The sequence below is a fragment of the Thyridium curvatum genome (assembly GCF_004353045.1).
Source record: "Thyridium curvatum strain D216 chromosome Unknown NODE_4_length_842636_cov_84.159710, whole genome shotgun sequence".
Classification (NCBI taxonomy): Eukaryota; Fungi; Ascomycota; class Sordariomycetes; order Thyridiales; family Thyridiaceae; genus Thyridium; species Thyridium curvatum.
The window spans coordinates 611,922-637,685 of NW_022156759.1; the positions used below are offsets into that span (position 1 = coordinate 611,922).

Sequence of the window (25,764 nt, forward strand, 5' to 3'; positions counted from 1 at the left end):
TCGCAGGTTCATCCCCAGGCACAGTGAACTCATCAACATCCGGCCTGTGAATTGACTGACCTGTCGGGCTTGGATACTCATACAACCCTCTTAGCAGCTGAAGGCGGACAAGGGTTCCGGATCACAAACCTCGGTATCCTTGAGTTGACCATTGGTCTTGATGATTGTCTCACAAGGGCTTTGATCTATATTCCTCAAACTCAAACAGCCACGAACTAGCAACCCCGCATTGCAAGGCAGTGACATGCATAAGCTGTTCCGATTTACCGGATATCAATCTACCCCTTGGCAGTCTAGAGGCAAGCTAGGAGGCATGGTCTCCCGTTCTGGCCCCGGTTCAATACTTACCTAATGATTGATACCCATGGCGTTACTCAATGGTGAGTACGGAAATGCGGCACATGCTCGGTTCACAGTACCGGTGCCAGGGAGATACGTCGTCGGCCAGGAAAAGTGGGTTCGATAAGGATCTCCGGTTCGATCCTGGGGTCGGCCTGCCGGTGCCGATCGATGCTACCCACCCATTCACAACACCGACGGCGCTCGGTAGGTGGTTGATGCCATTCAGAGTATCCTTGTTGATATCGAGAAACAGAAGGCAAGCGCTTTGACCTATTGGCATCGCGCGGAGCTCACACCATCCAGACTCAGCCTGCCAACTCATCGCCAGACTCCCGACATGGCCGGCAAACCAGACGTTCTTCTGATCGAGTCGTCGGTCCAAGCGGTCGACGGCCCTCGCAGGGCAAAACTCGCGGAGCGCTTCAATCTCATCTACTACGACTGCGAGTCCATCGAGCAGTTCAAGGAGCGCATGAAGCCCGGCGGGCCCTACGCAAACATCGCGGCCATAGTGCGCAGCGGCTGGCTCAAGGCCGGGCCTCTGGCGTACATCCGGCCCTTTGCAACGGATGTCGTGTCTCACTACCCGCCGTCGCTCAAGCTGATCTGCTGCAACGGGCACGGACACGACGCGGCCGATGTCGAGACCATCTCGGCCAGGGGCATTTGGTACTGCAACACGCCCGACGCGTGCACAGAGGCCGTCGCCAACACGGCGCTGTTCCTGATCCTCGAGTCTTTCCGCCTCTTCAGCTACGCGCAGTGGTGCGCGCGGTACGACTGGATGCAGAGCCGCGAGCTGGGACTGCTCAGCGTCGACCCGACGGGCAAGGCGCTCGGGGTGGTCGGGCTCGGCGACATAGGACTGGCTGTCGCGCAAAAGGCCGAGGCCTCGTGCAGCATGAAGATCCACTACCAGGGGCCGCGGCGGAAGCCGGACGCGGAGAGCAAGCTCAGGAGCGGAGCGACGTATCACCAGACAGTGGATGACATGATTCCTCACATCGACTGCATTGTGCTCGCAGCCCCGTACACAAAGGAGACACACCACCTGCTGGGCAGCAGGCAGTTCGCGCTGGCCAAGAAGGAAGGGCTCCGGGTCGTGAACATTGCGAGAGGGCAGATGATAGACGAGGACGCCCTGATCGAGGCGTTAGCGAGCGGCCGGGTGCCGGGTGCTGGTCTCGACGTCCACGCCAACGAGCCCGGCGTCAACCCCAAGCTGAAGGACAACTGGCGCGTCACTCTTCTCCCGCACATCGGTGTCTGCTCGCACACCAGCTGGGCCAATTTTGAGAAGATTAATCTCGACAACTTGGAAGCCTTCTTCGACACGGGCACGCCAGTGACGCCGGTAAATAAAATTAGCAACTGATACTAGATAATAGATTTGCAAGTTGATCAATGGCATGGTCTTTGAGTCTAGAAATGTACAGCCTGATGCATTGTCGTGGATTCTCGACATGGGCTGATGATGAGCGCCGGTCGAACCATCGGCATAGGCTACGGCGGCGCTCACTGATAGCCACCGATAATCGGCCGGCCCGCTTCCGCCGATCCTTCGCCGGCGGCCACCAGTCGGGAGCCCACTCTTTGCTGTGCCTTTTATTGCAGCGAAATCGTGCCTTTTGCTGCAGTGAGAATGTCGACTTGATGGCAAGCACTTGTTGACTACCGTTCGCATCAAACATTAAAGATATGCGTAAGTCTTGTTAGATTCATGTCCCTCGTCGGTCCGTCTAACGCATCCCTCCCAGCTTACTTTGTCGTCATCGGCGCCGGCGTGGTCGGCCTCACCCAGGCCCTGGAGCTCCGGTCCAGGTATCGCAACGCCACGATCGTCGTCGCCGGCAAGTACCTGCCCGGCGACGCCGCGGCCGAGTACGCCTCGGCGTGGGGCGGCGCCAACTGGTTCCCCGCGGCGAGCGACAACGGCCCCCACGAGGACTGGGAGGCCATCACGTACCGCAAGCTGAAGCAGATCTCGTCGTCGCGGCCCGAGTCGGGCGTGCGGCCCATGGACATCCGGTGGCACTACGAGCACCCCATCGACGAGGTCGGCATCAAGACGCCCGCGACGGGCAAGCTCTGGTTCGAGAGGCTCGTGGGCGGCCTGAGGAAGATCGACGAGCGCGAGCTGCCCGACGGCACCGCCTTTGGCTTTGAGATGGCGAGCTTTGCCATTGACGTCCAGAAATATCTGCCCTGGTATGGAGTTGCAGACGTGGTTTCTGTGGACGCATCGCCTGGCAACTGACGCTTGGTGCAGGCTTCAGACAGAATGCACCAGACTCGGTATCGAGGTGCATCGACGGATATTCAGTCACATCGACGAGGCGTCCGAGCTCTACCCCGAGGCCACAGCCGTCTTCAACTGCACAGGCCTCGGCGCGATGTCGCTAGGCGGCGTAGAAGACAAGACGATGTTCCCCGCGAGGGTAGGTCTTGCTGTACATGTGCATCGTCTCACAGCCAGCTGACCGTTACGCAGGGCCAGATCTTGCTGGTCGAGGGCCCCGAGAAGCCCATCCGCAAGATGTACTTCCGCGCGCCGCACCGCAACGGCGAGGCGACTCACATCTTTCCCAGGGGCGAGCGGGGAGGCGTGATCCTCGGGGGGTGCCGCCAGAAGGACAACTGGGACGGCGAGGTCGACCTCGAGTTTGCAGAGGTCATCAAGAAGCGCTGCTGCGCGTTGGTGCCCGAGCTGGGGAAGCCAGAGGACCTGAAGGTCGTCAAGCATGGCGTTGGTCTGCGGCGTGAGTAGCAAGCTGCGTAGCCTTCCGGCGGATCAGACTGACGATCTTGACAGCTGGAAGAGAGGGCGGCGCCCGAGTAGAACCGGAGCTGATCGACGGCAAGCTTGTCATACACAATTACGGTGCCGGAGGAACCGGTTTCCAGGCATCATGGTACGTCTTCAACTTTCCAGTTACAGAATCACACCTGCTGACGTCTACAATAGGGGTCTGGCAACCTACGCCGCCGACTTGCTCCCAGCGCAGGCGCGGATATAATCGTGGAACGAACAAGCGCACTGCCCATCAACCTCCCATAGAGTCATCCATACATAATAATATCATTCATCCTGCATGCTCCTCGTTCTTGTCATTTCTACCGTCATGAGCACGTGATAGCATGCAGATATGTAGACGCACGCTCGCCTCCAAGCCTCCAAGCCTCCAAGATAGTGGTGTATCCTTTGGTTGGTGGGATTGGTGGGTAGAATGATCGGCATACGTCTGCCGATGGTCGGCTGCGCCAGCCGCAATCGCCGGAGTGGAGTTCGGATTCCCTCAAACCTCCTCTTACCACGACTATAATGGACCACGTGAAATCACCTGCCATTTGAGTTCAAGGCTTCTAGTCAATAGTTTCCGACCAGCGACGAGTAGTCGTTGCAATCCCATACCATGGCAGCGGCACGGGAGCCCAGGCTGCTAACAGTGGCAGCAGCCCAGCTTGGCCCAGTAACCAGCTTGGACACACCGCGTGAGGAAGTGCTGAGGCGGATGACCAAGCTCCTGGACGAGGCTGCAGAAAAGAAGGTCAGACTGGTCGTGTTCCCGGAGCTCGCCTTTACCACTTTCTTTCCGGGCTATGTCATAAACGACAGCGAGGAACTCGCTTCGTTCTTCGAGCCTGCATCGCCCTCAGACCCGTATGCGATCGTCAGGTCCCCCAACGCTAAACCACTCGTCGACAAAGCAGACGAGCTTGGCATCGACATCTCGTTCGGCTACGGAGAGAGGTGGACTGCCGAGGGCGGCAAGGTGACCGATTACAATACCGCAATCTACTACTCTGCCGCCCGGAAACGATGCATCGCCAAGTACCGGAAGATCCATCTGCCGGGGCGATACGAACCGGACACGCGCCCAGGGGTCACGCAGCAGCTTGAGAAGCGCTACTTCACGCCTGGAGATCTCGGCTTCCAGGCATTCCGCGTACCCGGACTGGTGCAGGGAGCGTTGAAGTCTGGTCATGTCCAAGGCCTGCCCGACCCCAAGGATGCCGAGGGCAGGGGCGATCCCATACTGGGCATGCTGATCTGCAACGACCGCCGATGGGCCGAGGGGTGGAGATGCTATGGCTTGCAGGGCATCGAGCTTCTCTTGGTAAGGCATCGTCTCCATCACAGCAGACACAAGACTGACAGCCGTGCAGGAAGGATACAACACGACAGCCTTCGCGCCTCAGTACGAGGGGTCAAACGAGGAGCAGGAACAGGAAGCCTTGTTCCACCACCGTCTGTCCTGCCAAGCGGGAAGCTACCAGAACGCTTGCTACAGCGTGCACGCGGGCAAGGCCGGCACTGAAGACCACGGGTCGCTGATTGCCGGCTCCTCCATCGTCGACCCCAACGGACACGTCATCGCCGAGTCCAAGACCAAGGGCGACGAGCTCGTCTTTGCTACCCTCGACCTCAGCAAGTGCCTGAAAGGCAAGGAGAGGGTGTTTGCGTTTGAGAAGCATCGGAGGGTCGAGCATTACTCGCGTCTGATAGATCAAGTTGGCACGGAGGAGCCAGCGCTGCTGAGCGAGTAGAACAGACCAATGCTCAAATGTATCAAATGCATCTCGCCTTCGTAAACATCCGTCGCGCTCCCCAGCGTCGCCCACTGCTCTGGCCCCCGTTCCGGCGATCGCCTGGACCAAGGCGTATCTCGGCAGCCCGAACCTCAGTCAGAGGCTGCTGTTGCTGCGCGTCTGGAAACAAATGGCGATTCCCCTGGCAAAGAGTGGGAACCTCTGGAAAAGAGCGGGAGGGCCTGGAAAAGAGTGGGACGGTCTCGAACTGGAAAAAGGTGGGGGCTCTTGGAAAACAGTGGGACAGTCTGGAAAAGAGTGGGACGGTCTGAATAAAGGTGGGGGAGCATCTGAAAAGCCTGATTGCCTGCAGAGTTTGAAGCTTGAAAAAGATGTGGGGCTTGTTGGCCTCTGCTGTATTGCTGCATTGCCTCAGCGCATGCATATCGAAGCCACAAGTAGCACTTTCTCCTATCTTGATCACTTGGTGGCCTCGCGGTCTGGCCCACTTTTCTTAAACCATTGCAAATTGCAGGCAGTTCTCAATTTGAAGCTTGACCCACACTTTTGTCAAGCCTTAGGAGGCAACCTCTTCACCCCGCCCGGTTGGCGGACTTGGCGACGAAGTGCAGTTGGTCAAAGTCCATGTCCACGTCGCCTGTAACGGCACAAAGGAGCGCGATCTGAGTGTTTAAACACATCCATAGCGGGCCAAGCCAACAATAGCATGGTGCTGATATGTCAGCAAGGCCGTTGCTTGTTTTTATCTTCAAGGCTTGCCACGCCTCCCCCCTTCCCGCTCGTGCAAAACAGGGACCAGAGCATCGGTTAACATCCACGCCATCGAGTTACAATTCCATGAAAGCATGGTTCCGATTAACTGGTGTGCCTAGCCAGAAAGTAGTCTAGGCCGCGGTCAAGGCTGGGACGATGCAAAGGGGCCAAGGGACTCGCCAGCCATGCCATCCATCTCACCTGTCATGCTGCGAGGCTATCTCGGCGCTTCGTGCGGTGGGGGGTGGCACTTGAAGCGCTAGGTGTCCTGAGCTGGAAGCCAGCCGGTTAGTGGGAAAGGAAAGATTAGCACGATGCTGTTCTCGGTCGGCGGACAGGCTTTGCGGCACCAACGCCGAGTGCTTCCTGGCGAACCCCCCGATCAAGGCAATCCAGAACCACCTATGCCCGCGAAATGGCTTCCCGGCTGTCCAGCCGCACAAGTGCAGCGATTGTCGGGGGATAGCAGCTGTTCTCCTGGCTAGATCTTTAACGGCAAGGCATCGCTCGAGCATGCCGCCCGCGCCAGAGAGCAGCGCGAACATCAGCCTCTCTACCTCACTCCGAAAGAGCACTAACACTTTGCGCAGCGAAACCAACACTGCGGGGGGTTCAAGCCAAAATGGACTGGTTTGAAGAAGTGTGGGAGCGTTTAAAAAAAATTGGAGCAGCGTTCGGAAACCTTGGATTGCCTGCAGATTTGAGAGTCTGGATAAATGTGGGGCAGAGTAATGAACTCCTAACCCAACTTTAAGCCACAACCTCTGTAGCCCTGGCAAGGAGATCATCGCCAACCTCGCGCCAACTGCTCTATCCAGTCAATCTATTGCCTGTGCTGTCAGCAAGATGTTCTGTGCCATGGTATTGCTTCGGCATCCTGCTCGCTGACATGACCTGTATCTCCGACTGATATCCCAGTGTTGCTTTATGTTTACTGAAGGAGCTGAACTGCACATGGCGGTTTACATAAGGCTATCGAGGAAGGGTGGCATTGCTCTATATATGGGGAACTCACTGGTAAGTCTATGTTTCTTCGTGCAGCTTCGTTGATGCACATAGACACAGGCCTGCAAGACAAGAGTGAAGTCCCCTAAAAGGCTGCACATAAGCAGCCCATGCGACGACCACTGCCAGGCTCAATAATAGAGCTGTTGACTCACAAGCGGGCGTCCGAGTCGTTGACGGAAGCTCATCAGAGGCTATCCGATGGGCTTGATACATGCGCAAGTCCCTAAACACTCCGGCCCAGCACAGCAATAGCGGCGACTGGGAATGCTGACCGCTGTGTGCTGATTGTATCCTTGTTGTGGGGGTGAGTGGCGATCCACCTCCAGTATTTTATCCACTTTTTCTTTTAAGGTGTTCAGAATTGCGTGTAAATCCCCTTTTACGGGGTAGACCCAGTCTGTCCTAACCTGCAGAGATTAGTCGCAAGTTCTATTTAAAACTCGCACCCCCCCCTAGGCCTGTGCGTAGCATATCCTGATGTTTCATGGCTTATCTGGCCCTTCTCCTTGAATCTCTTTCAGGTGACTTGCATTCATCTCCTGTTGAGCACAAGCCATATCTTACATCTGTGTTCCTGATGCACTTATAAATACATCTAGCTTGGCTTGCTCTATGGCTTAAGAGACATGCTCTGCCCCTAACCTTGTTATGTAAAACATGATGTAAGAAAACAGCATTAACCATAAAGTAGTATAGAAGAGCAAGTCCTACTAGGCAAAGAGGTGTATTGTATGCATTGTTAACATCTCGCCCGGAGTATTGAGCCGGCCGGGGAATGGAGAGGGGTTAAGGAAAAGGTTAAAACCGTTGATCGCTGACAGATTTCCCAGCTTAGAAAAGATGTGGGACCACCAGACCACAGCGCTGGTGATGTTATCGCCAACCTCATGGTAAATCTCCTTACTCAATTCATAAGATTACAGTAAGTTTCACTGTCGCTGATGTTTCCTACAGCACAATGTAATGCCCAGCTTTGACGCTTCCGATTGCACAGCTATGGAGCTTTTGGCATGCAGATACAGTGGTTGCGCAACCAGTCAAAGGTCAGTTCACAGGGATCGTCAGCAGGATCAATGTAGAGGCGAGCAAGTCAATTGTATTGAAACTAGAGCAACTGGGGCGGAGGGGTATGTGCCAACCGATCCAGCGTGAGAGCATTGACGACCTTCAGTGTAACTTCATAAAGCTCGCGCCGATGGTCGCGCTGCGCGGTGAGCTCCTCGAGCCTTGCCTCCATCCGGGCGATCTCAGCATGGAGCTGCTCGCGGGCATCGACCACCTCGTTCACGGCGATTTTGAGACCGACCATCGTGATCTCGGCACTGTCCAGCGTGGCCTCGAGACTAGGTGGGAGCATCCCCTGGAGCCGCTGCACGCAGTTGGCAAAGCGCTGCTGGTTCCGGATGTAGTCCAGCGTGTGAGCCAGGTTGTCGCGTAGGTAGTTCTCTCGCACGCAGACGTAGGCCCTGGCTTCAACCAGCTTGGCGTGAGCCATGTACGTGGGATGCGACGTTTTGAGCCCGCCGCCCTGGATGACGTTGAACCCCTGCTGCGTGACCAGAGACTGGGCGAGCATTGTGACGAGCATCTTAGACCGCCACAACTGCTCTCGCTCCCAGATTCTGATCACCGGTCGCACCGTGACGGAGGGGACGAGACCCATGCGTTTGATCAGGCACAGCGTCAGCGCCCACGTGTACGTCGTGTTGCCCAGGCCCTGAGCGGGGTCGTGCTCCCTGCCGCGGAGCCCGATGGTCTTGGATGTGCAGCCGACCATGAGCGGCGACTGCGTCTGCCAGACGTTGTGTGTCGGGTCGCGGCCGATGTCAATGCGGCGCCGGAAGTTCTCCACGAGCAGCCGCACCTTCTGGGCCGCGGCTGGGTTGCGGACGAATCGCGGGCTCCCGTCGGCCTGGGGCCTGCCGTACTGCGAGTCGACGGCGCGGATCAAGTCGGCTGCGCGATCGGCGCCGGGGATAGTCGGATCCCATCTGCCGCCGGGGAGCTGCCATATCCCGTACGCGTCGAGGTAGGCGGTGAGGTCGTTGATCAGGACGCTGATCTCGGCAATGGAGAGGAATTTGCCGTGACGCCCGTCGATGGACATTCCAGCGACGTAGGTACCGGGGCCGTCGTCGCTGTACGCGTCTGGTCTGTTGGTGCCTCTCTTGGCATCGTACGCGACGGTGCCCCGGATGATCGACTCGCACAGGTCCGTCGGGATCTGGTGCAGCAGCTTGAGCATCTCGCAGTGCTGGTCGATCCGCACGGCGTTCTGCATGTCGTTTACCGGAATAACGACAGGGCCCGTGTTGTTGGCGTCGAGCTCGTCGGCGAGCTCGTCGAATAGTAGTGTCAGCTCGTGGTAGGACGGGTGCCTCAGCGCCTTGAGCATCCGCGTCTGCATCTGCGTCATAACTGGCACTTCGGCCGACACGTCGACGTTGGCCGATACGCTCATAGACATCTTGAGAGCTGGTCAAGATTTGAGGATTGTTTGATCGCTGTGTGAGCTGTTGGAGTGGAAAGGTCAAGAGCTGTCAGGGCAGGCGGCTGCAGTCTTGTTTTTAACCAGGGGGAAAGGGGCAGGAGTCAATCTTTAAAGTAGGCGAGAAATAGCTTCGCGGGGCAATACCTCGAACAAGGAGGCCCAATGCTTCTATATAGATACTTTACGCCAGGCATTTGCTGGCGACTTGCTAGCATTTAATGGCACTTGGACTTATGCTTGGCACAGTGAGACGTCTGGACGGTCAGCTCTGCAGCCTCGTCCCGAAATGCCGGAGGGCGCTGAGGGAGCGACATTGCGCCGTTAGACTTGTTCAATTTCCTGCCCCTCCCTGAGAGTTTGGTGAAAGTCTTTGGGTTAAAGCCTAGCCACCTACCTCGTCAGCCCTTGGGTTAAAGCCTAGCCACATACCTCGTCAGAATCTCTTCAGAACCTCGACTAGATCATCAAACTCTCCCACAACCAGACGGCCAACATTTTGACCATCACCGCTCAAAATGGCCAACAACAACAACAACAACAACAACAACGCCTACCTGGACCGCTTCGCGTTCCACCGGGTCCTGCGTCCCCAGGTAGAGCCGCTGCTGGAGCGCCTCAGCTCGGGCACCGAGGCCCAGCACAAATGGCTGGTACAGAACCACCCCGCGACGACCGACGCCGAGTTCAGCGCGATGCTACCCCCTGCGCGGCTACAAGACCACGAGTGTCAAGCGCCATGGACGCCGGCCGACGAGGCACAGCTCCTCGCCGACTGGGCTGCCGACCCCATGCAGCACCACGTCCGCGACATCACGCGCAGACCAGCAAGGTACGCGCAGATGCTGGATCTCTGGAAGGCCTCCATCCGCGACATGCGCTGCCTGCCAACCAACATCATCTGCAGCGCCAACAACCTGGCGTACGGCGCCGCCAGCGCCACCGTGGTCCTCGGAGGCCACGAAGTCTCCAACCCGCTCTGGGCGCACTCCTTTTGCGACGCCCTGGCAACAGTGATGGCGCATCCCACCTGGAATGGATCGCCCGAGACCCTCATCATGGCCATCCAGTACATGGTCATCTGCCGTACCAACGACTGCCGCCACTGGGCTCTCGTCAACCCCACCGACAGCCGGTTCATCGACGCCCTCGCCCACGAGATCGCCTCCAACGGTGCCGGCGGAGGCGTTCGCCGCTCGATCAAGGAGTTGCATGAGAGGGCTGCGAGCCACTTCCACAGGAACCAGCTGGCCATCAACGTGTTCCACCGCCTGTTCCTCGAGATCGAGCGCCTCGCCTTCAAGGACGACACGCCGCCCATCCTCCCCGGCCACGGAGCGATGACGCCCTTGCAGGTCACCACCACCGATCTTTCCAAGCTGGAAAAGGCCGCCAGCGCCGCAGAAGGTCTCAACGGCCGGACCATCGTCACCGGCGCCCTATACCACAAGGCCTCTGTGGCCGCGCGCGGCAGCCAGGTTGTTCCCTCGGGCAACCGCTTGTGCGAGGCTCTGTTGCGCTTGGTGCTCAACCGCAAGCGCCAAGACGCACTGGCTCGCAAACTCGCCTTGTTGGGCCCCGCCGCGCCCGTCGTGCAGCCGCCACCGCCGGCGGGCCTTGTTGTGCCCGTCGTGCAGCCGCCACCGCCGGCGGGCCTTGTTGTGCCCGTCGTGCAGCCGCCACCGCCGGCGGGCCCCGTCGCGCCCGTCGTGCAGCCGCCACCGCCGGCGGGCCTTGTTGTGCCTGTCGCTGTGCAGCCGCCGCCAGCGCCACCAGCGCCACCAGCGCCCCCGGCATCACCTCAGCCACTAGACCCTGGCATGGGAGATGTGTTTGACTCCCCTCTTAGCCCGGCTGAGCCCCAAGGCCAGGCACCTGCAGGAGGAGCGGGTCGGCCCTGGTCGCGGTCACCGCCACCGCCACCGCCATCCCCCAATGACGGGGGGGATGTGTTTGACTCCCCTCGCAGCCCGGCTGAGTCCCAAGGCGAGGCACCCACAGGAGGACCGGACCAGCCCTCATCGTCAACATCACCGCCAGCGCCAGCTCATGAGGGCATGGCCTTTCCTGACGAGATGGACGTCGTGCCCAATGCGGATGAGCCTGCCCCCGTGCCTGCGCCCCTGCCGGTCCAGCCCGCGCCGCCATCGCCAAGCCCACCTCGTCTCGTCGATCTCCTGTCGCTCCCTTTGGCACATATCGACGACAACAGCGATGCTACGGATGGGCCAGCTCCACGGCTTCCCAGCGCTGTGCCTCGCCTACGGTGCAGGATCCGACCTAGCATCGCGGTGGAACAGACCGGAGAGGCTCTGCTTCCTTGGCCACGCGAAATTTGGCCTGATTTAAGCAAGAGACGAAAAAAATAGGGGTCTAGAAGTAATACATGAGCATTTTCCTTGCCAGCAATGTCCTCTTGTGCCTTATGTTCTGTGTAGTTGTGCTTTATACACAGGAGTAAAGTCTTTGAAATGGTTTAGAATGGTGCAGAGAGCTGTTTTTAAGCTTTGACCTAGTGATGGTTTCATTTTTATCGGGCGCGGCTCTCGAGTGGGGAAACCTTTAGTTTAAAAGCGCTCTCTGCAGGCTGGCCAATTGGGGTAAGTGCATGCTGCAACGTTCGATTTGACCTGCAGATAAATATCAAGGTACCTAGTTAAAAGTGCTCATTTGGACAGCAGGTCAGGATTGGCGTCCAACACCCACAGCAGCCACAGCAATGCAGCAGGCCGTATTTTCCTAATTTCTTATGTGTTGGTTGGATTACAGATAGGCATAAAGTGGTCACAGAAGGCACAACGTAGTCACATGAGGCATGGTAGAATCAAGGAGGTAGAATCATGTATTATTCTAGGAATAGGAAAACTCTCTGAAATAGTCAAAGCTGAGCTTGACGACGCCATAAGGCTTGTCGTCGACTTTTTCAATGCAGAGGCACTTGTACTTACCATCCTGGTTCTCTTGGGCTTCGCACCAACAAGAGTCCAGGAGGCGCAAGTCGTTATGGCCGGTGCGGCATATGCCATTGAGACACAGGGCCATTCCCGGCTGCCCCTCCTCAAGGAACTCGGTCAGCCGCCGCTGCGGGCCCTCGCGGGCGAGCAAGGGGGCGAGGCGGATGAGCACGGCGAGGGGATCGGCCGTCGACTCGCCCACGTCGAAGGGGATGCGGCTGAGGACCGTATTCAGGCGGGACACCAGCACGTCCCACTGGCTAGTCTCAACCTCGGAGCCGCCCTCTCGCGAGATCATGGACCGCTTCTGTCCACGGGAGCCGCGCCGGGAGTAATGGCGCTCAGCGGAGCCGGGGGCAGAGGGCCCCTCTGCAGCTGCAGTGGAGGAGGAAGGGTCGTGGGCCGAGGCCTCGCCGCCGCCGTCGGAAGTTGCTGCGGGCATTGCGGCGCGGGGGTCCAGCTCCTCTATCAGCGACGGGGTCGACTCTCGCACGCGGTGGAGCTTCTCGTGCGCGCGGTAGATGCGCTCGAGGAAGTTGACAAGATACCTGACACCCGAGTGTATCGCGTCAAGCTCGGCGTCCTGACCCAACGACGTCACTTCGAGGGCCTCAACGGCCTGGCTCAGGGCAGCGACCGTCTCGCCAAGCGTTTCATCGGCCTCTGCGTCGTCCTTGATGGAACGCAGTACCTCCTCGATCTTGGGCATGAGGCTGGCCTCGAGCCCACTGAGTTGGCTCTGCGCAGCGGTCGCGGCTTGATCCCGAGCCGCGACATGGCTCTCGCTAATCTTGGCGACGAGCGCATCCCTCATATCGCCCAGCCACTTTGAGAGACCAGTCGACATGGTCTCGACTGTCTTGCAGAGATCCCGTGCCGCCTCGAGGCTGTGGGCGCCGTCGTCGCGCGCGGTGTCGGCGACGCCCTCCACGTCGCGGATCTTGACGGACAGGTCGCCTACCTTGCCGGTGACCTCGTCGATCTCAGAGGCCAGGTTGCGCTCGTTTTCGGTAACGACCGTACCGAGGTGGTCGATCTGGCCGCGAATGACTTCGACATGCGACGCGATGCCATGGGTTTGTTGCCGGGTGATGCCGGCGGTTGTCTCGACTCGCCTCAGATCGTTAGAGACAGCCTCGGCCGATGCCTGGACGGCTGTCTGAACGTCCGTCTTGAACGAGTCGAGTTTCTTGTCGAGACCTTTGGAGATGTTCTCGACGTCGGCGGTCACGCTCGCTTTCAGGGCGTCGAGTTGCTGGTCCCTATCTTGCTTGTCAGTCTCCATGCGGGTCTCGAAAACTTCCTGGGCGTTGCCAGCGCTTGATACGGCCTTGCCAAGGCCCTCGGTGATGCTCGCTGCCAGGGCATCGAGCCGCTGGTCCCTATTGATCACCTCGCTCTCCATGTGAGTGATGAGCGCATGCTGGGCGGCTCCGACGTCCAACGACGTTGAAGTCTTGGCGAAGCCCTCGGTAATGCTCGATGCCAGGGCATCGAGCTTCTGGTTTCTATCCTGCGCGTCAGTCTGCATACGCGTAGTGATCATGTCGGCGATGGCGTTCTGCGACGCGCTAAGGCCTTCCATGAGCTCCCGTTTGAGGTCGCGGATGGCGTCTGCCTGCGTGCTGCGATCAGCATCTTGTCGTTGCTGTTGCAGCTTGTCCTGCTCAGTGCGGAGCTTGCTCCAGGACTCATCGAGCTTCTGCCGCTCGGTGCCCAGTGAGAGCCGGTCGGATTCGAGCTGTTGTCGCTCTTGCTCCAGCCGGCGGGCCTCGTTGGCGAGGCGGCTGTTCTCGTCATCGTTGGCCTGGGCTTGCGTGCGCGTTGCCTGGCGGACCTTGTCCAACCAGGATTGGGTTAGAGTAAAGGCGTTTCTCTCTCTCGGAGATACCTGGGGCAGATTTCTCAGGGATTCTTTCAGGGAGTCGAGCTGGGCCTGAGCCCCGTCAAGGACGGTGTGCAGTTCATTTGTGTTGGCCATTGTGCATGTAGTGAATCTTTGCGGTCTTGAAGATTCTGCTTGGACTTTTCTTTGTGGGTGGAGGGGGGGGGAGTAGGTAGTTCAGACGCGCTTTTTATTTTTATTTTATTTTGGAAGATAGGAGTTATGAGATAGCAACTGTGCTCTTCTGTTTAAAAAAAAATAAAGGTGGGAGGGGAAGAGGGGGTGGGGGCCGCTGACCACTACCTTACCGGGTGAAGGGTACCTATCTAGGTAGTTTCAAGCATTTGAGAACAACCCACTTAGGCCACAGGCTGTTCGAGCACTTAGATAAAATAGGGAGAAGGGAGGGAGTAGGAGTGATTCAATCAAGCTTCTTTTGATCAAGACAAGACAGAGTTTTTCAATATCAAGCAGTTGAACCTGTTGACCAGGTGGCATGCATACGCCCAGGTCTATTGGTTATGGCTCGTCCAGCATGCTTGAGCAACCTGCATAAACCAAGACAGACTGGCGCCAATGTGCCCAGCATCTGTGCCTGTTGCGTGTCTGTGACGTGGTAACCGCGCGCCTGCTGACTCGGACGGCGCGCCTGTAAGAGTGTTACGATCTATGGGGATAACGACCTCTCCTGAGCATCCGTGCTAAGTTGATGTTGCTACATGATAGCTGATGAGGTTTAGGGTTTGTGGTTAGGTGCTTTCATCCTCGTTCTCAGAACATCACAGGGTAGATAAAGGATCAATTACTAGTTGCATTAGAGCTACGATAATACAAAATGACGTACAAGCTCCTCGTTGCTAATTTCCAGGATTGCACTGCTTCCTGTCGGCATGGACTGCATGGACAGTCCCAGGGAGTTGGTGCCGAGCAGCCTGAGGCTGTCGCGCGCGACCATACGAAGCTGCGATGCTCGCGTGTCAACCACAAGTATCTCCTCCCAGGCGGCAGCGCGGAGCATGACCACGGCGCTTGCCGCCGGCTGCCCGAGCGGCTGCAAGCTCTGTGCATGCTCTGACAAGAACGTGGGCATTGAGCCGTCGGTCAGGGCGGCGATGAGGGTGGCGGCGAGCGGCTCCTGGGCGAGCCAGATGCCCAGCGCCTCTCGGGCTGACTGAATAAGCTGCTCACCGGGCCAGAGTCTCTCAAGCGTGAGCGCGAGGGTCCACCAGGCCAGGACGGGGGAGACAGACAAGGAGCGGTCGGGGGGGGGGAGCGGAACGGGCAGAGCGAGCAGTACCACAACGTGCTCGAGCAGCGTGCCGAGGATGTCGACCCTGAGCGGCCCCCGGTGCTGGCTCACGAGGCGGACGAGGCTGGCGAGGCACCGCAGAGCCGTCGAGGACCCTGCATGCTGCTCTTGGAGCATGACCTGGAGGAGCAGGGTCAGGCCGTCGATGGTCGCAGGGACGGGGCACTCGAGATGGTCCGTGTCGTCCTCGTGTAGGGGGGGGAGCACAACCCATGGCTGCTCTTGGTCGCCGACCCCGGTGGGCGCGATCTCGGGGGCTGCAGCGATCGTCGAGGCGAAGTCCATCCACGCGTCGAAGGGCAGTGGCCACAGCGGAGAGATGGACACCCAGAGGCCCTGCGCGATATGCTTCAGCCTGTCAAGGTCCGCCTGCAGGCGGGTCTTGTCAGTGGAAAAGGAGTCGACGAGACTGTATGCCTCGTCGCGCTCCTCACGAGCCTCGCCGGTCTCGTCGCGGGCTGTGTCCCGCTGCCTGCGGGCGAGCTCAAGCTCCAGTTCGAGCAGCAAGATGACGCCCTCCCTGGCGCTGAGCGTGAGGAGGGTGTCGTGATACCACTCGGCGGTCTTGTCGAGCTTCTCTTTGGTCTCTCGGCCCTCGGTCTCGAGCCGGTCGCGGTCTTGCTCCACAGCCTTAAATACCTTGAGGTAAGCCGTGTTGACCGACCGCAGGCTGTCGCGGTGCTCGGTGACCTCTGCGAGCTGTCTCTCGAGGTGGCTGACCTCTGCATGGGCGACCTCGAGCTTCTTCTCTGCTCTTTCGGCAGCCTCGAGTTTCTTGTCGACCCTGGCCTTCTCTGTGGCCAGCGTGGCGAGCTCCAGTCTCAGGTCGCCCATGTCGAGCTCCTGGTCGGTCATGCGCCGGGCCTGCTCCTCTAGCTCGATGATCTTGGTTTCGGCGTCCTCAGCCCTCTGGGCGTCCTGGTTCACCTGGACCATGAGAACCTTGATGCGCTCGGCGTGTTCGGCGAGGCTGCGCTCGAGCTCGTGCTTCTCGTGGGCATGCTCCGACCTGAGCGCGTCCTCGGCGGCGCTGTGCTGGTCGCGCAGGGCCGAGATGTCGGCTCGGGTCTTCTGCAGCTCCTCCTCGAGCCGCTCGTTCCTCGCAACCTCGGATTTGTGCGCCTCCTTAAGGTCGCGCAGGTTTTTGGCAGCTTCTAAAGCCGTCGAGGACATCGGGTCGGGGAACGACGCCGGAATCACCTCGGCTTCCTCCTGCGCGTCACTAGGGAGGCTACCTTTATGGGCCGCGAGCACTCGGTGCAGCGAGGCCAGGATGTCTTTGTCGATGCGCGCCACTCGGTCGGCAAGCTCGGGGTCGGACACCTCTTGCAGCAGGGCCGACTTGGTGGCGTCGGCTGAGAGGGCAGTGGTGAACCGGTCGATCTCACCGGTGCGCTTCTCGACCGCGGTTTTGAGCTCGTCGAGTCTCCGACGACCTCTGCTTAGGTCGTCTTCGAGGCCCTTCAGGGTGGTCTCGGCCTCGGGTTCCTGGACCGCGGGCTGCGTCGGGTCGATGCGCTGGTGGATGTTTCGCATCACGCGCTCGAGGCTCCTGCTGCGCTTCTCGACGTCATTCAGGGCGACCAGGCGGTCCACGACGCCCTGGCGAACCTGGGCCACCGGCACAAAGGGGTTCATCTTGATGATTAATGATTTGCAAGATGTTGTGGTGGTGGTGATGAGGTGCTCATGAGAAATTTGTGAATCGGTTTGGATTGTCTTTGGGGGGGGCGGGGACTTGGGAATGGACCCCTTCTTTTTGTCTACCAGGCTAGATGTGTTTGTCTGGGAGAGGGGCGGGTCACTACCCTCTTAGAGAACTGCCTTCAAAGCTAGAATTAGAGGAGATAGGCTTGGTAGGAAGTACTAATCGCTGTCCATATATCAGAGCACTTAAGGTTATAGGAGCAAGCTATAACACCCACTTATCTTTTAAGCATAAAGAATTGCAGAAAACAGAGACTATTAAATACAGCCTTATAAAGTTTTAAGGCAAACCTACTTATCTTTTAAGCATAAAGAATTGCAGAAAACAGAGACTATTAAATACAGCCTTATAAGGTTTTAAGGCAAACCCACTTATCTTTTAAGCATAAAGAATTGCAGAAAACAGAGACTATTAAATACAGCCTTATAAGATTTTAAGGCAAACCTACTTATCTTTTAAGCATAGAGAATTGCAGAAGATAGAGACAATTAAATACAGCCTTATAAAAGAAGATGGGTTAGAATAACAGGTAGATGAAGTTTTAAGGCAAACCCACTTATCTTTTAAGTATAAAGAATTGCAGAAAATAGAGACTATTAAATACAGCCTTATAAAGTTTTAAGGCGAACCCACTTCTCTTTTAAGCATAGAGAATTGTAGAAGATAGAGACAATTAAATACAGCCTTATAAAAGAAGATGGGTTGGAATAATAGGTAGATGAAGTTTAAGGCAAACCCACTTTTCTTTTTAACATCAAGAATATAAGAAGATGTCGAGTTTTATATAGTGTAGACTACTGGGTTTGTAGGGCTCTTGGTAGAGCAGTGCCTCAGAAATAGCTAGTCTCTGTGATGGCCTAGAGGCAGCCTACAGGGAATAATCAAGGACACACTGCAGGAGTCCGCGCCGACGCAATACTTAAAACGCAAGCCGGTGGTTTACATAGCTACTGGCCTTTACACGTGAATTGCGTGATCGTAGAATCAGTGAAGCAACCTACATGCCAGCCGAGATTGCATGTAACGGCAATCAAGACAGCACTCAATACCCAGTAGACTGCAACCAAGTTCAGTAAAATGCCATTCATATAGATTGCGGTTCTGGCTGTGCTGGCCCTCTTTTTTCTTGGGTGCCAGCCCTCGGACTAGACTCCAGGTGCAAGACAGAACCACACTAAAAAGAATGCTAGATAGTACACATAGCATAATGCTTGAGAGTTGACAGAATTAGTATTATTGATCTACTTGGGATAACATGGAGACACCGAGGGCTGCGTGGGGATTGCAGGGTCAATGGCGAGGATGGTTCCCCGACTGAAACAGTTGTAATGCATATTCACCGACTGTGTCGCACTGCCTTCTACTACACTCGAAAGTGGTTGGAATTCTGCATCAAGCAGTTCCTATCCACGCTTGTGGTGCGTCCAAGCTCATGGAACCTTGCATGCATTCATGTCGTTGACCGTAATATTATACCGCCACCTACTTCCCATCTCAGCACGAGGGAAAGACTCCCCATCCATCGGTCAGAAGGAATCACTGCAAGGCACTAGTTTCATGTTTGTCGAACTGATCGCCAAGCCTTACAGTGGCCAGCGTAGCCGATGAGTCGGAGACCTCTCCGGTTCTGGAGCCTTCATCTCCGGCCGACGACATTGGCAGTAGCTTAGATGCGGTGTGTTTAGCGACCGGGTGCGACCACCAAGAGGACAGGAGCATGCGCCTCGATCGTCGCAAGGGAGAAGGGGTCATTCCATGGATCCAGCAGAAGTCTACGTAGATTACGACACCTTAAGAGATGGTTTACTGTTGTAATCACCAGCATTAGGAGGAACAATCACACACTCACACACACACACAGGTCTAGAGAATGAAAGTTATGCCCCGGAAACACCAATTCATTTAAAACCCTGTAAGAACGCAAAGATGGATTCACCGAATCGAATCCAGACTAGCCGCATATGCAGAATAGTCTGCATCCAGATCGCTGCCTGCCATACTGGCATTGGCGTTGGCGAGAGGGCGGGCCAAGACATCGTCGTCGTCTTCGTTGCCTGCGTTGGCAACAGGGCCAGCAGGACCGGCGGCATTGGCGATATCTGCAATGGCGTCCTCCAGGTCCATGTCCACGTCCGCGGCTGTGGCTGGCTGGGCGGCTGCGGCTGGCTGGGCAGCTGCGGCCGGCTGGGCAGCTGCGGCCGGCTGGGCAGCTGCGGCCGGCTGGGCAGCCGCCGGGGCGGCTCCCCAGAGCAACTCATTGCCGAGATGCGGGATGTTGGCGAAGACGGCAGCGCGGCTGCAGGTCTTGGGGTCGGCGGGCAGGGGCGACGGGTTGACGTAGTCGTAGTCCTGCATCTGCGCGATGTTGGCCATCTCGCGGGCCCAGGCCGAGGAGAACTTGCGGCTCCAGGGGTAGCACTCGAGGAGCTGGGGCACCTGGCCCTCGGTGACCAACTTGGGCCAGTTGTACAGGCGGGTGGCAATCGGGGGCTTGCCAGCCCGTCCCTTCACCAGGAAGCGGAACATGGCCTCTGGCTTGAGGTCGTGGATGCACTCGTCGATCAGGTGCATCGACGAGTTGTGCAATGGACAGGCTTCGATGAAGCCTGAGGCGGCTGCGCTGACGCAGTCCTTGACCTCGTGGCCTGGTTTGTGGCAGTTGCCACATCTGCCCTCGTCCGCCGGCCTGGCGCCTCGACGGCCGCCGCCACGGAGGCGTGCAGCCTCCCTCTTGGCCGCCTCAGCGCCCAACACGTTCTGGAGGCGGAGGGGCTGGCCGTTGAGCTCGTCGGGCAGCTGATGCTGGATGACGAAGGTGGACCGGGAGCCCTGGGGCAGGTGCTCGCTCGTCCTGTCGAGCACGCTCTGCAGCATGGGGCGCAGCGTCTCGGAGGGGGCGGAGCCGACGAGCACATTGTCTCGGCCAGTCACGAAGGCGCCGGGATCCGCGCCCGGGGGGAGATCGAGACGAGTGGCATTGAGCTGCCACTTGCCGTCCACTTTCTCGGCCTCAACATTGCCCTGCTCTTGTGGGACAAGGTCGTACTGGGTGTTGGGGCGGGGGGGGTGGGAGGGGCGAGAGGGGCGGGACTTCTTGACGACACGATTGTCGTCGTCTCCCCGGCGGCCGTTGCCGCCGTTCGAACGGCGGCCGTTGCCGCCGTTCTTGCGACCGTTGCCGCGGTTGTTTCCCTTGCGGTGGGAGCGGTTGGGAGCCATTTCCTCTGATCTTGATTTGGGTCTTGATCTTGAAATGGTGGGTGGGTGAGTTGATTGTGGTGTTGCAATCAAGATGGAAGCCGGGAAGAGATTTATTTTTCTCTTTTAGCTTGAGGAAGAGAGAAGGGGGAGCGGTTGGTGCCCTTAGCCTCGTCTGTTGCTATCGTCGCTATTGTTGGCCCCCTCCTCAATAGGTGGTCACTGCGCGCCTCGCCAACAAGCGTGTGGTGATTCGCAAAAAAGGGGTACGTGCGCGTTTTTTTTTATCTTTTTATCTTGGCATCTGTGGCAGTCTTTAATGATGGCCGACCTGCCACCCTACTTGCACTTGATGTGGCGCAACACAAGATGCGTTCTTGTCTGTATGCCAGCTGGTGTGATAGAGCCTCGCTCTGCTGCTGCCCGCTGACCAGCCATATCATCAACAGTGCCGTGTCTGGCACAGTTTACATTCAATGGTGTCTTTCTCTTCGCAGCAGCGCTGGGTGGGCGAGACTCGCGGGCTCAGATAAGGCAGATGCAGGACTTATGTGCTTGATACATTCCCATCTAGTTTAGTAGGATGGCTTTTATGTAGACTACATCAAGGCCCCTTGTCCGTCCAACATGATTGCAGAGGTAACCTCAAGTGTTAATATTGTATGAAGACAGCTCCCAACTGCAGTATGCCGATGATGCCTTGGCCTGATGATCCCGCCATGTGTTGCATTCATGCTGGCTGTAACTTAAGTGCTTACCATGCATCACATGGATTAGCTCAACACAGGTGGCTTGGGGTTGATGTATGTAGGCATTATGAGACAGGGCTGGTGATCTAGCCATCAGAGTCTTCTCAGCCCTCTTATCTGTTTAATTGTCCATCTTGGTTTTCTTGATATTTACAAGGGGTTTGGCTGACCAAGTAGCTGAGAACAGGCACTGACGTGCAGTAGCACGCCTATCTTTAGATTCATAAGTACTGTCAATTCTTTACTAAAAGAAAAGTGGATATATATCTAAAACTCTGACTTTTTTGGTGTCTTTAATGGTTAAAGGAGAGGTGGGTCTTATATGATAGTTCCTAATAATATGAATAAGATTGTATAGAGACAGCCGGTTGCCCAAGTAAGGAAACCGCACATCATCACACATCACACATCACACATCACACGTCACACATCACACATCACACATCACTGCTTCAAGAGCAACACAGACAGAGATGTACAGAGTCCTATTAAACTACTTTTCAAGTGGCCGATAGCAGTCATGCTCCTTTCTCTTATGCCGCCTGGATCCCTGGCTCCTTGGCTTGCCACTGGGACGAGAATCGCGCTGACGAAGGGTGCGGTTGGAGACACGCCTTGAATCATCGTCACGGCGGCGAGAGTCTCGCCGGTCCTGGGAACGATCGCGGCCATCCCTCGAGTCATTGCGACGACGTGGGGAGCCTCGGCGATCCGGGAGGCGGTCGGAGTCGCTTCTCGAATCATCGTTACGGCGGCGACGAGAGTCTCGGCGATCCGGAGACCGACCGAGGTCGGAGTCGCTCCTCGAGTCATCACGATGGCGATGAGAGCCTTGCTGGCTCTGGGAGCCATCGGACTCGCTCCCAGAATCATCGTCGCGGCGGCGGTGGCGAGCGGTGTCCTCGCTGGGAGACCTCCTGAGGCGCTTGCGGCGTTTGGGGCTCGGGCTGGTATCGACAGGAACATCCTCGGCAAACTCAGCGAGGTGATCAGGGTTGCGACGGACAACAAATTGCTCAAAGATCTCCTTGTTGGCCTCGTAGGCGGCGGACAGGCGCAAGGTCTCGGGGACCAGCGGGCTAGCCGGAACACCCGCTGCCAGCAGTTGGCCTGTGCTATCCGGGGCCATGTAGATCATGTAGGAGTGCCCGGGCACGCCAAACCGCCAGTTGTCGTTGGCGTGGACCCAAAGGAACGGGCACCTGACGCTGTAGCCGAGCGGGTCATACAGGCGCACAAGGTCGACGTCGTTGGCGTCTGCCCGGAGCCGGACGACAGCGAGCAGGCCGTACCGGATCGGGCCTCCAATGCGAGTGGAGTGGTGGCCCTCGCCGATGGTGGCAGGGATGTGGCCTCGGACATCGGCGGAGCGGATGTCTTTGAATTCGATTTCGACTCCCTCGGCTGGGGTGACCAGAACCCGGATGATTAAGGGAAATCTCATTAGCCGGATGTAGTCGACAGGCATATCCCTGAGCCTGCGCCGGCCGGACAGCTGAGAGAGGTGATCGCCCAGCGGGATCGACCCGTCCCAGACGACGAGGCTGCGAGCTGCCTCATTGGCCAGCGGGTCGTCTCTCTCGCGGATAATAAAGTCGTCCTCGCCCGTGTGCGCCATAGGCAGCTGGCGCAGGAAGAGATGGTAGAGGTCGCGAGTCCAGAACGTGGACCGCATGAGCTCGCCCTCCATGATGTCGTGGAACGAGCGGCCCTCGGGATTCGCCGCCGGGTTCTCGGTGATCGCCCTGAGGTACGGCAGGCGGGCTATGTCGACGACGCGTTCGGGGAAGTGCGTAAAGGCGTACGCCAGGATCGGGTTCTGCTTCTCGGCATCGGCATCCTTGACCCTCCGGGCGTCGGGTGGCAGCTGGGTCAGGATGTAGCGCAGGACCACTACGGCGGCGTTGAAGCCTGAGCCCCAATCCAAGCGTGGGTTGGCCGTGGCCTTCAGCCAGGCTAGCTGCGGGTAGCGGCCGATGTTTACATTGATGTCGCGGAGGTCGCGGCATTCGTCGAACTCGACAACCTCAGGGTTCGGGTGGGAGGGGGCACCAGAGGACGCCATCGTGTCTGCTCGAGATGACGGATCTGGCGATGGTGATGGCGTGATGGTGGTGCGGCTGCAAATTCTGTCAAGTACGAAGTCACTTGGCGAAAAGGGAAAAAGGGTGGTGGTGATGGGCAGGAGGTGGGAGTGGCAGCTCAAGTGAGGGTTAAGTGAGAGATGGCAGCTCGCTTAAGAGACAAGCACTCCTTGGGTTTTCTTCCAGTCAAGGCCCAGGACCAGAAATGACACCTAGCTGAAATGTACAGTACTCTAGACTACTCGGCAATCGTTCTAGACCATGCTCGTAACATTGAAGCACTTCTGCCTAGGCCATGACCTGGGCTCGCTGTGTTCCTTGCATCTCAAGGAATCGGAGCCCTCAAACCTCAGTATATCATCCCTATGTAGTGCTGTAGTAGGCTACTCAGATAGACAAACCCATCTAATTCTACAGTGTGTTGAGGCTCTAGACAACCCTGCTTGCTTATCCAAAAAAGACAATCCACAATCCATTCCCAAGTGCAAAGAGCAAGGCGACAAATTTCCTAAATTTAAAGTCCAATTGCTCCCACCCACCACCGTCCACTCCAACCTCCCTAATCCAATCCCAAACTACAATTTCAAATACACAACACTGCGCATCGCCACTATCGTTATGGAAGCTTTCGAGGAGACCGACGCCGGACTCGAAAAGGCAATGGGCCTTATCGATGAGACGCTCGACAAGGAGGGCCTTCACGGGCTCCGCCTCGATACGAGCCGCCACGTGCTCGCACGCGCCAAGATGGTCTCCCACGGGCTGCGCTCAGCTCAGAAGCGCCGCAACAACGCCATCGTCGTCTACCTCGTCTCGTCCGTCATCGAGAGGCAGTTGGCCAACGGGGCCCTCGAGCAGGAGCCGCTTGAGGCCGGTCTCCCTGCGCCCGGCAAGGTCGGCGTCCTCACCTACACCGAGTTTGTCCAACGCGTGGGCAAGGACACTCTCCGCGAGTTCCCGGATGACCTCGTCATCCTGGCTGACAGCGAGCTCTCGTTCTCATACGAGGCTGCAATCGCCCATAAAGTGATCGCCTACCACGCACGCTCGGTCCGCGAGGCACGCAAGCAGTCGGTACACCTGATCACATTCACCATCCTGTCCAGTCATGCCTATGAGCGGCAGGCCTATCACGGCACCGGCCTTGAGGAAGTCAGCCACCAGGTGGACAAGCGGAGCGCCCTCCGTCATGCAGAAGTTGTTGAGTTCACGGCTGGCAGCGACTCAAACACGGCAGTGTTCAAGGCCGCTTTAGACTGCATCAGGAACGGCAAGACGGTCGTGTCCTTCCTCGATCCGGTCCTGACTGAAGATATCATGCTGCGGGCATACCGCTTGCTGTTGACTGAACCGAATGTGCAGAGGCCTAAGCACAGGACGCTCGTGTCAGACATGGCAGCGGTGCAGGTGACGGGTGTGTTCGGGCCTCCGTTCAACTCGAACAGCACATGGGTCACGGTAAGCGCCTTCACTTCCAGCCACGTCCTGCCGATCGTCAACGTCGGTATGGTTCTGTCAGGCATCGAAGTCCCACGCTTCGTCGCGGCAGACTTCGCCCGCGGCGGCCTGCTCGTCAAGGAAGGCCGCCAGTATAGCGTGCCGGAGATGGTGCTCCAGCACCTCTACGTCACCGGAGCGTCGCCTGTGTGCACCAGAGACCGAATCTTCTGCATGTACTCGCCCGAAGAGCTCTCGGAGCTGCCCAGCTTGGCACCTCAGCGGTTTCTCAACGGCGAGATCATGCAATTCCTGGTTGAGGCCGTCTATCGCTGGCCCCGCCACCCGCTCCTGACCTTGAGCGTGCGCATGAGGCCGGATGAGGTCAGGGTCCTCGCAGAGATGGTCCGCCGCCTCGTCCGTATGGGAGTCGTCGAGCCTACGGGGCCCGGCTTTGCTCTCACCGGAAGCAAGGGGGTCCGCCTCCGCAACAGTTTGCTCCCGATGTTCCCGGACGGCTTCAACGCCTGCGTGCTGCTCTCCGGCCTCGACGGGCTGCCGGTGCGCGTGCAGCGCGTCCTCATCCGCGCCGGTGCGGTCGCCATGTACGCGGACAGCCTGATCGAGAGCCGCGTCGAGGAAATGACCAGCCAGGACTTCCTCGAGATCCAGACAGACTGCCACGGCGTAGGCAAATTGTTGTCACCGCAGGGTAACCTGTGGGTGATGTTGGGCCTCTACGACAAGGCCATGATTCTCAGTGGCAATCTCGAGAGGCCTCTGCCCCTACTGGCTGGCAATCGTGTCTGTCTCAGCGAAGCCGCCGTCCGCAATGTCGCAGACACCGTTGACCGCATCGAGGGCCTGTATCATCTGAGCCCCACCAACGCCGCAGCACAGCCCCTATCCGATGCCGACAAGCGCAACATGAGCTCGCATCTCATGCGAGCCTGGTTCGACAAGCTGGTCTTCCTCCGCCGCAGCGGTAACAATGCGTTCGATCTCTTGAGCCTGGAAGCAGTGGAGATCGACTGGAGGGATTTCTTCGATCCTGTCGTCTTCTGGAACAGCCGCCCGAACCCGAACGCCGACGACGGCGTGCTGGGTTTCGCTCTTGCGATGGAGCACTGGGCTGACGACGAAGAGGACCCGAACAAGATCGGTGCCATGGCAGTCACTCTCCTTCCGCGTGAGCTGATCCAGCAGGTCATGGAAGAGACGCGGTCCGGCGCCGTCGATGCATTTGTTTCAAAGTATCTCTTGGCCGACGAGTGATAGCAATAATATTGAAAAGAACT

The 25,764-nt window shown here is 57.8% G+C and overlaps 10 protein-coding genes across 10 annotated transcripts; 5 read left to right on the plus strand and 5 right to left on the minus strand.

Annotated features, from left to right (window-relative positions):
* Window positions 1-679: 679 nt before the first annotated feature.
* E0L32_001130 (uncharacterized protein) lies at window positions 680-1,717 on the plus strand (the record flags this gene model as incomplete). Its single annotated transcript, XM_031134059.1, has 1 exon — window positions 680-1,717. The coding sequence occupies one exon, from the start codon at window positions 680-682 to the stop codon at window positions 1,715-1,717; it is 1,038 nt and encodes a 345-aa protein (XP_030993023.1).
* Window positions 1,718-2,040: 323 nt separating this feature from the next.
* E0L32_001131 (uncharacterized protein) lies at window positions 2,041-3,359 on the plus strand (the record flags this gene model as incomplete). Its single annotated transcript, XM_031134070.1, has 6 exons — window positions 2,041-2,044; window positions 2,100-2,550; window positions 2,612-2,780; window positions 2,834-3,101; window positions 3,155-3,254; window positions 3,308-3,359. 6 exons carry the CDS (start codon window positions 2,041-2,043, stop codon window positions 3,357-3,359), a joined length of 1,044 nt encoding a protein of 347 aa, XP_030993024.1.
* Window positions 3,360-3,755: 396 nt separating this feature from the next.
* E0L32_001132 (uncharacterized protein) lies at window positions 3,756-4,890 on the plus strand (the record flags this gene model as incomplete). Its single annotated transcript, XM_031134081.1, has 2 exons — window positions 3,756-4,460; window positions 4,510-4,890. The coding sequence occupies 2 exons, from the start codon at window positions 3,756-3,758 to the stop codon at window positions 4,888-4,890; spliced, it is 1,086 nt and encodes a 361-aa protein (XP_030993025.1).
* A 2,869-nt stretch (window positions 4,891-7,759) lies between these two features.
* E0L32_001133 (uncharacterized protein) lies at window positions 7,760-9,121 on the minus strand (the record flags this gene model as incomplete). Its single annotated transcript, XM_031134093.1, has 1 exon — window positions 7,760-9,121. One exon carries the CDS (start codon window positions 9,119-9,121, stop codon window positions 7,760-7,762), a length of 1,362 nt encoding a protein of 453 aa, XP_030993026.1.
* A 539-nt stretch (window positions 9,122-9,660) lies between these two features.
* Window positions 9,661-11,511, plus strand: E0L32_001134 (uncharacterized protein; the record flags this gene model as incomplete). The annotated part of the gene is made up of 1 exon (XM_031134104.1): window positions 9,661-11,511. The coding sequence occupies one exon, from the start codon at window positions 9,661-9,663 to the stop codon at window positions 11,509-11,511; it is 1,851 nt and encodes a 616-aa protein (XP_030993027.1).
* Window positions 11,512-11,992: 481 nt separating this feature from the next.
* E0L32_001135 (uncharacterized protein) lies at window positions 11,993-14,077 on the minus strand (the record flags this gene model as incomplete). The annotated part of the gene is made up of 1 exon (XM_031134115.1): window positions 11,993-14,077. One exon carries the CDS (start codon window positions 14,075-14,077, stop codon window positions 11,993-11,995), a length of 2,085 nt encoding a protein of 694 aa, XP_030993028.1.
* Window positions 14,078-14,801: 724 nt separating this feature from the next.
* Window positions 14,802-16,928, minus strand: E0L32_001136 (uncharacterized protein; the record flags this gene model as incomplete). The annotated part of the gene is made up of 1 exon (XM_031134126.1): window positions 14,802-16,928. One exon carries the CDS (start codon window positions 16,926-16,928, stop codon window positions 14,802-14,804), a length of 2,127 nt encoding a protein of 708 aa, XP_030993029.1.
* Window positions 16,929-18,930: 2,002 nt separating this feature from the next.
* E0L32_001137 (uncharacterized protein) lies at window positions 18,931-20,217 on the minus strand (the record flags this gene model as incomplete). Its single annotated transcript, XM_031134137.1, has 1 exon — window positions 18,931-20,217. The coding sequence occupies one exon, from the start codon at window positions 20,215-20,217 to the stop codon at window positions 18,931-18,933; it is 1,287 nt and encodes a 428-aa protein (XP_030993030.1).
* A 1,221-nt stretch (window positions 20,218-21,438) lies between these two features.
* On the minus strand, window positions 21,439-23,010 carry E0L32_001138 (uncharacterized protein; the record flags this gene model as incomplete). Its single annotated transcript, XM_031134148.1, has 1 exon — window positions 21,439-23,010. The coding sequence occupies one exon, from the start codon at window positions 23,008-23,010 to the stop codon at window positions 21,439-21,441; it is 1,572 nt and encodes a 523-aa protein (XP_030993031.1).
* A 280-nt stretch (window positions 23,011-23,290) lies between these two features.
* Window positions 23,291-25,741, plus strand: E0L32_001139 (uncharacterized protein; the record flags this gene model as incomplete). The annotated part of the gene is made up of 1 exon (XM_031134159.1): window positions 23,291-25,741. One exon carries the CDS (start codon window positions 23,291-23,293, stop codon window positions 25,739-25,741), a length of 2,451 nt encoding a protein of 816 aa, XP_030993032.1.
* Window positions 25,742-25,764: the final 23 nt, after the last annotated feature.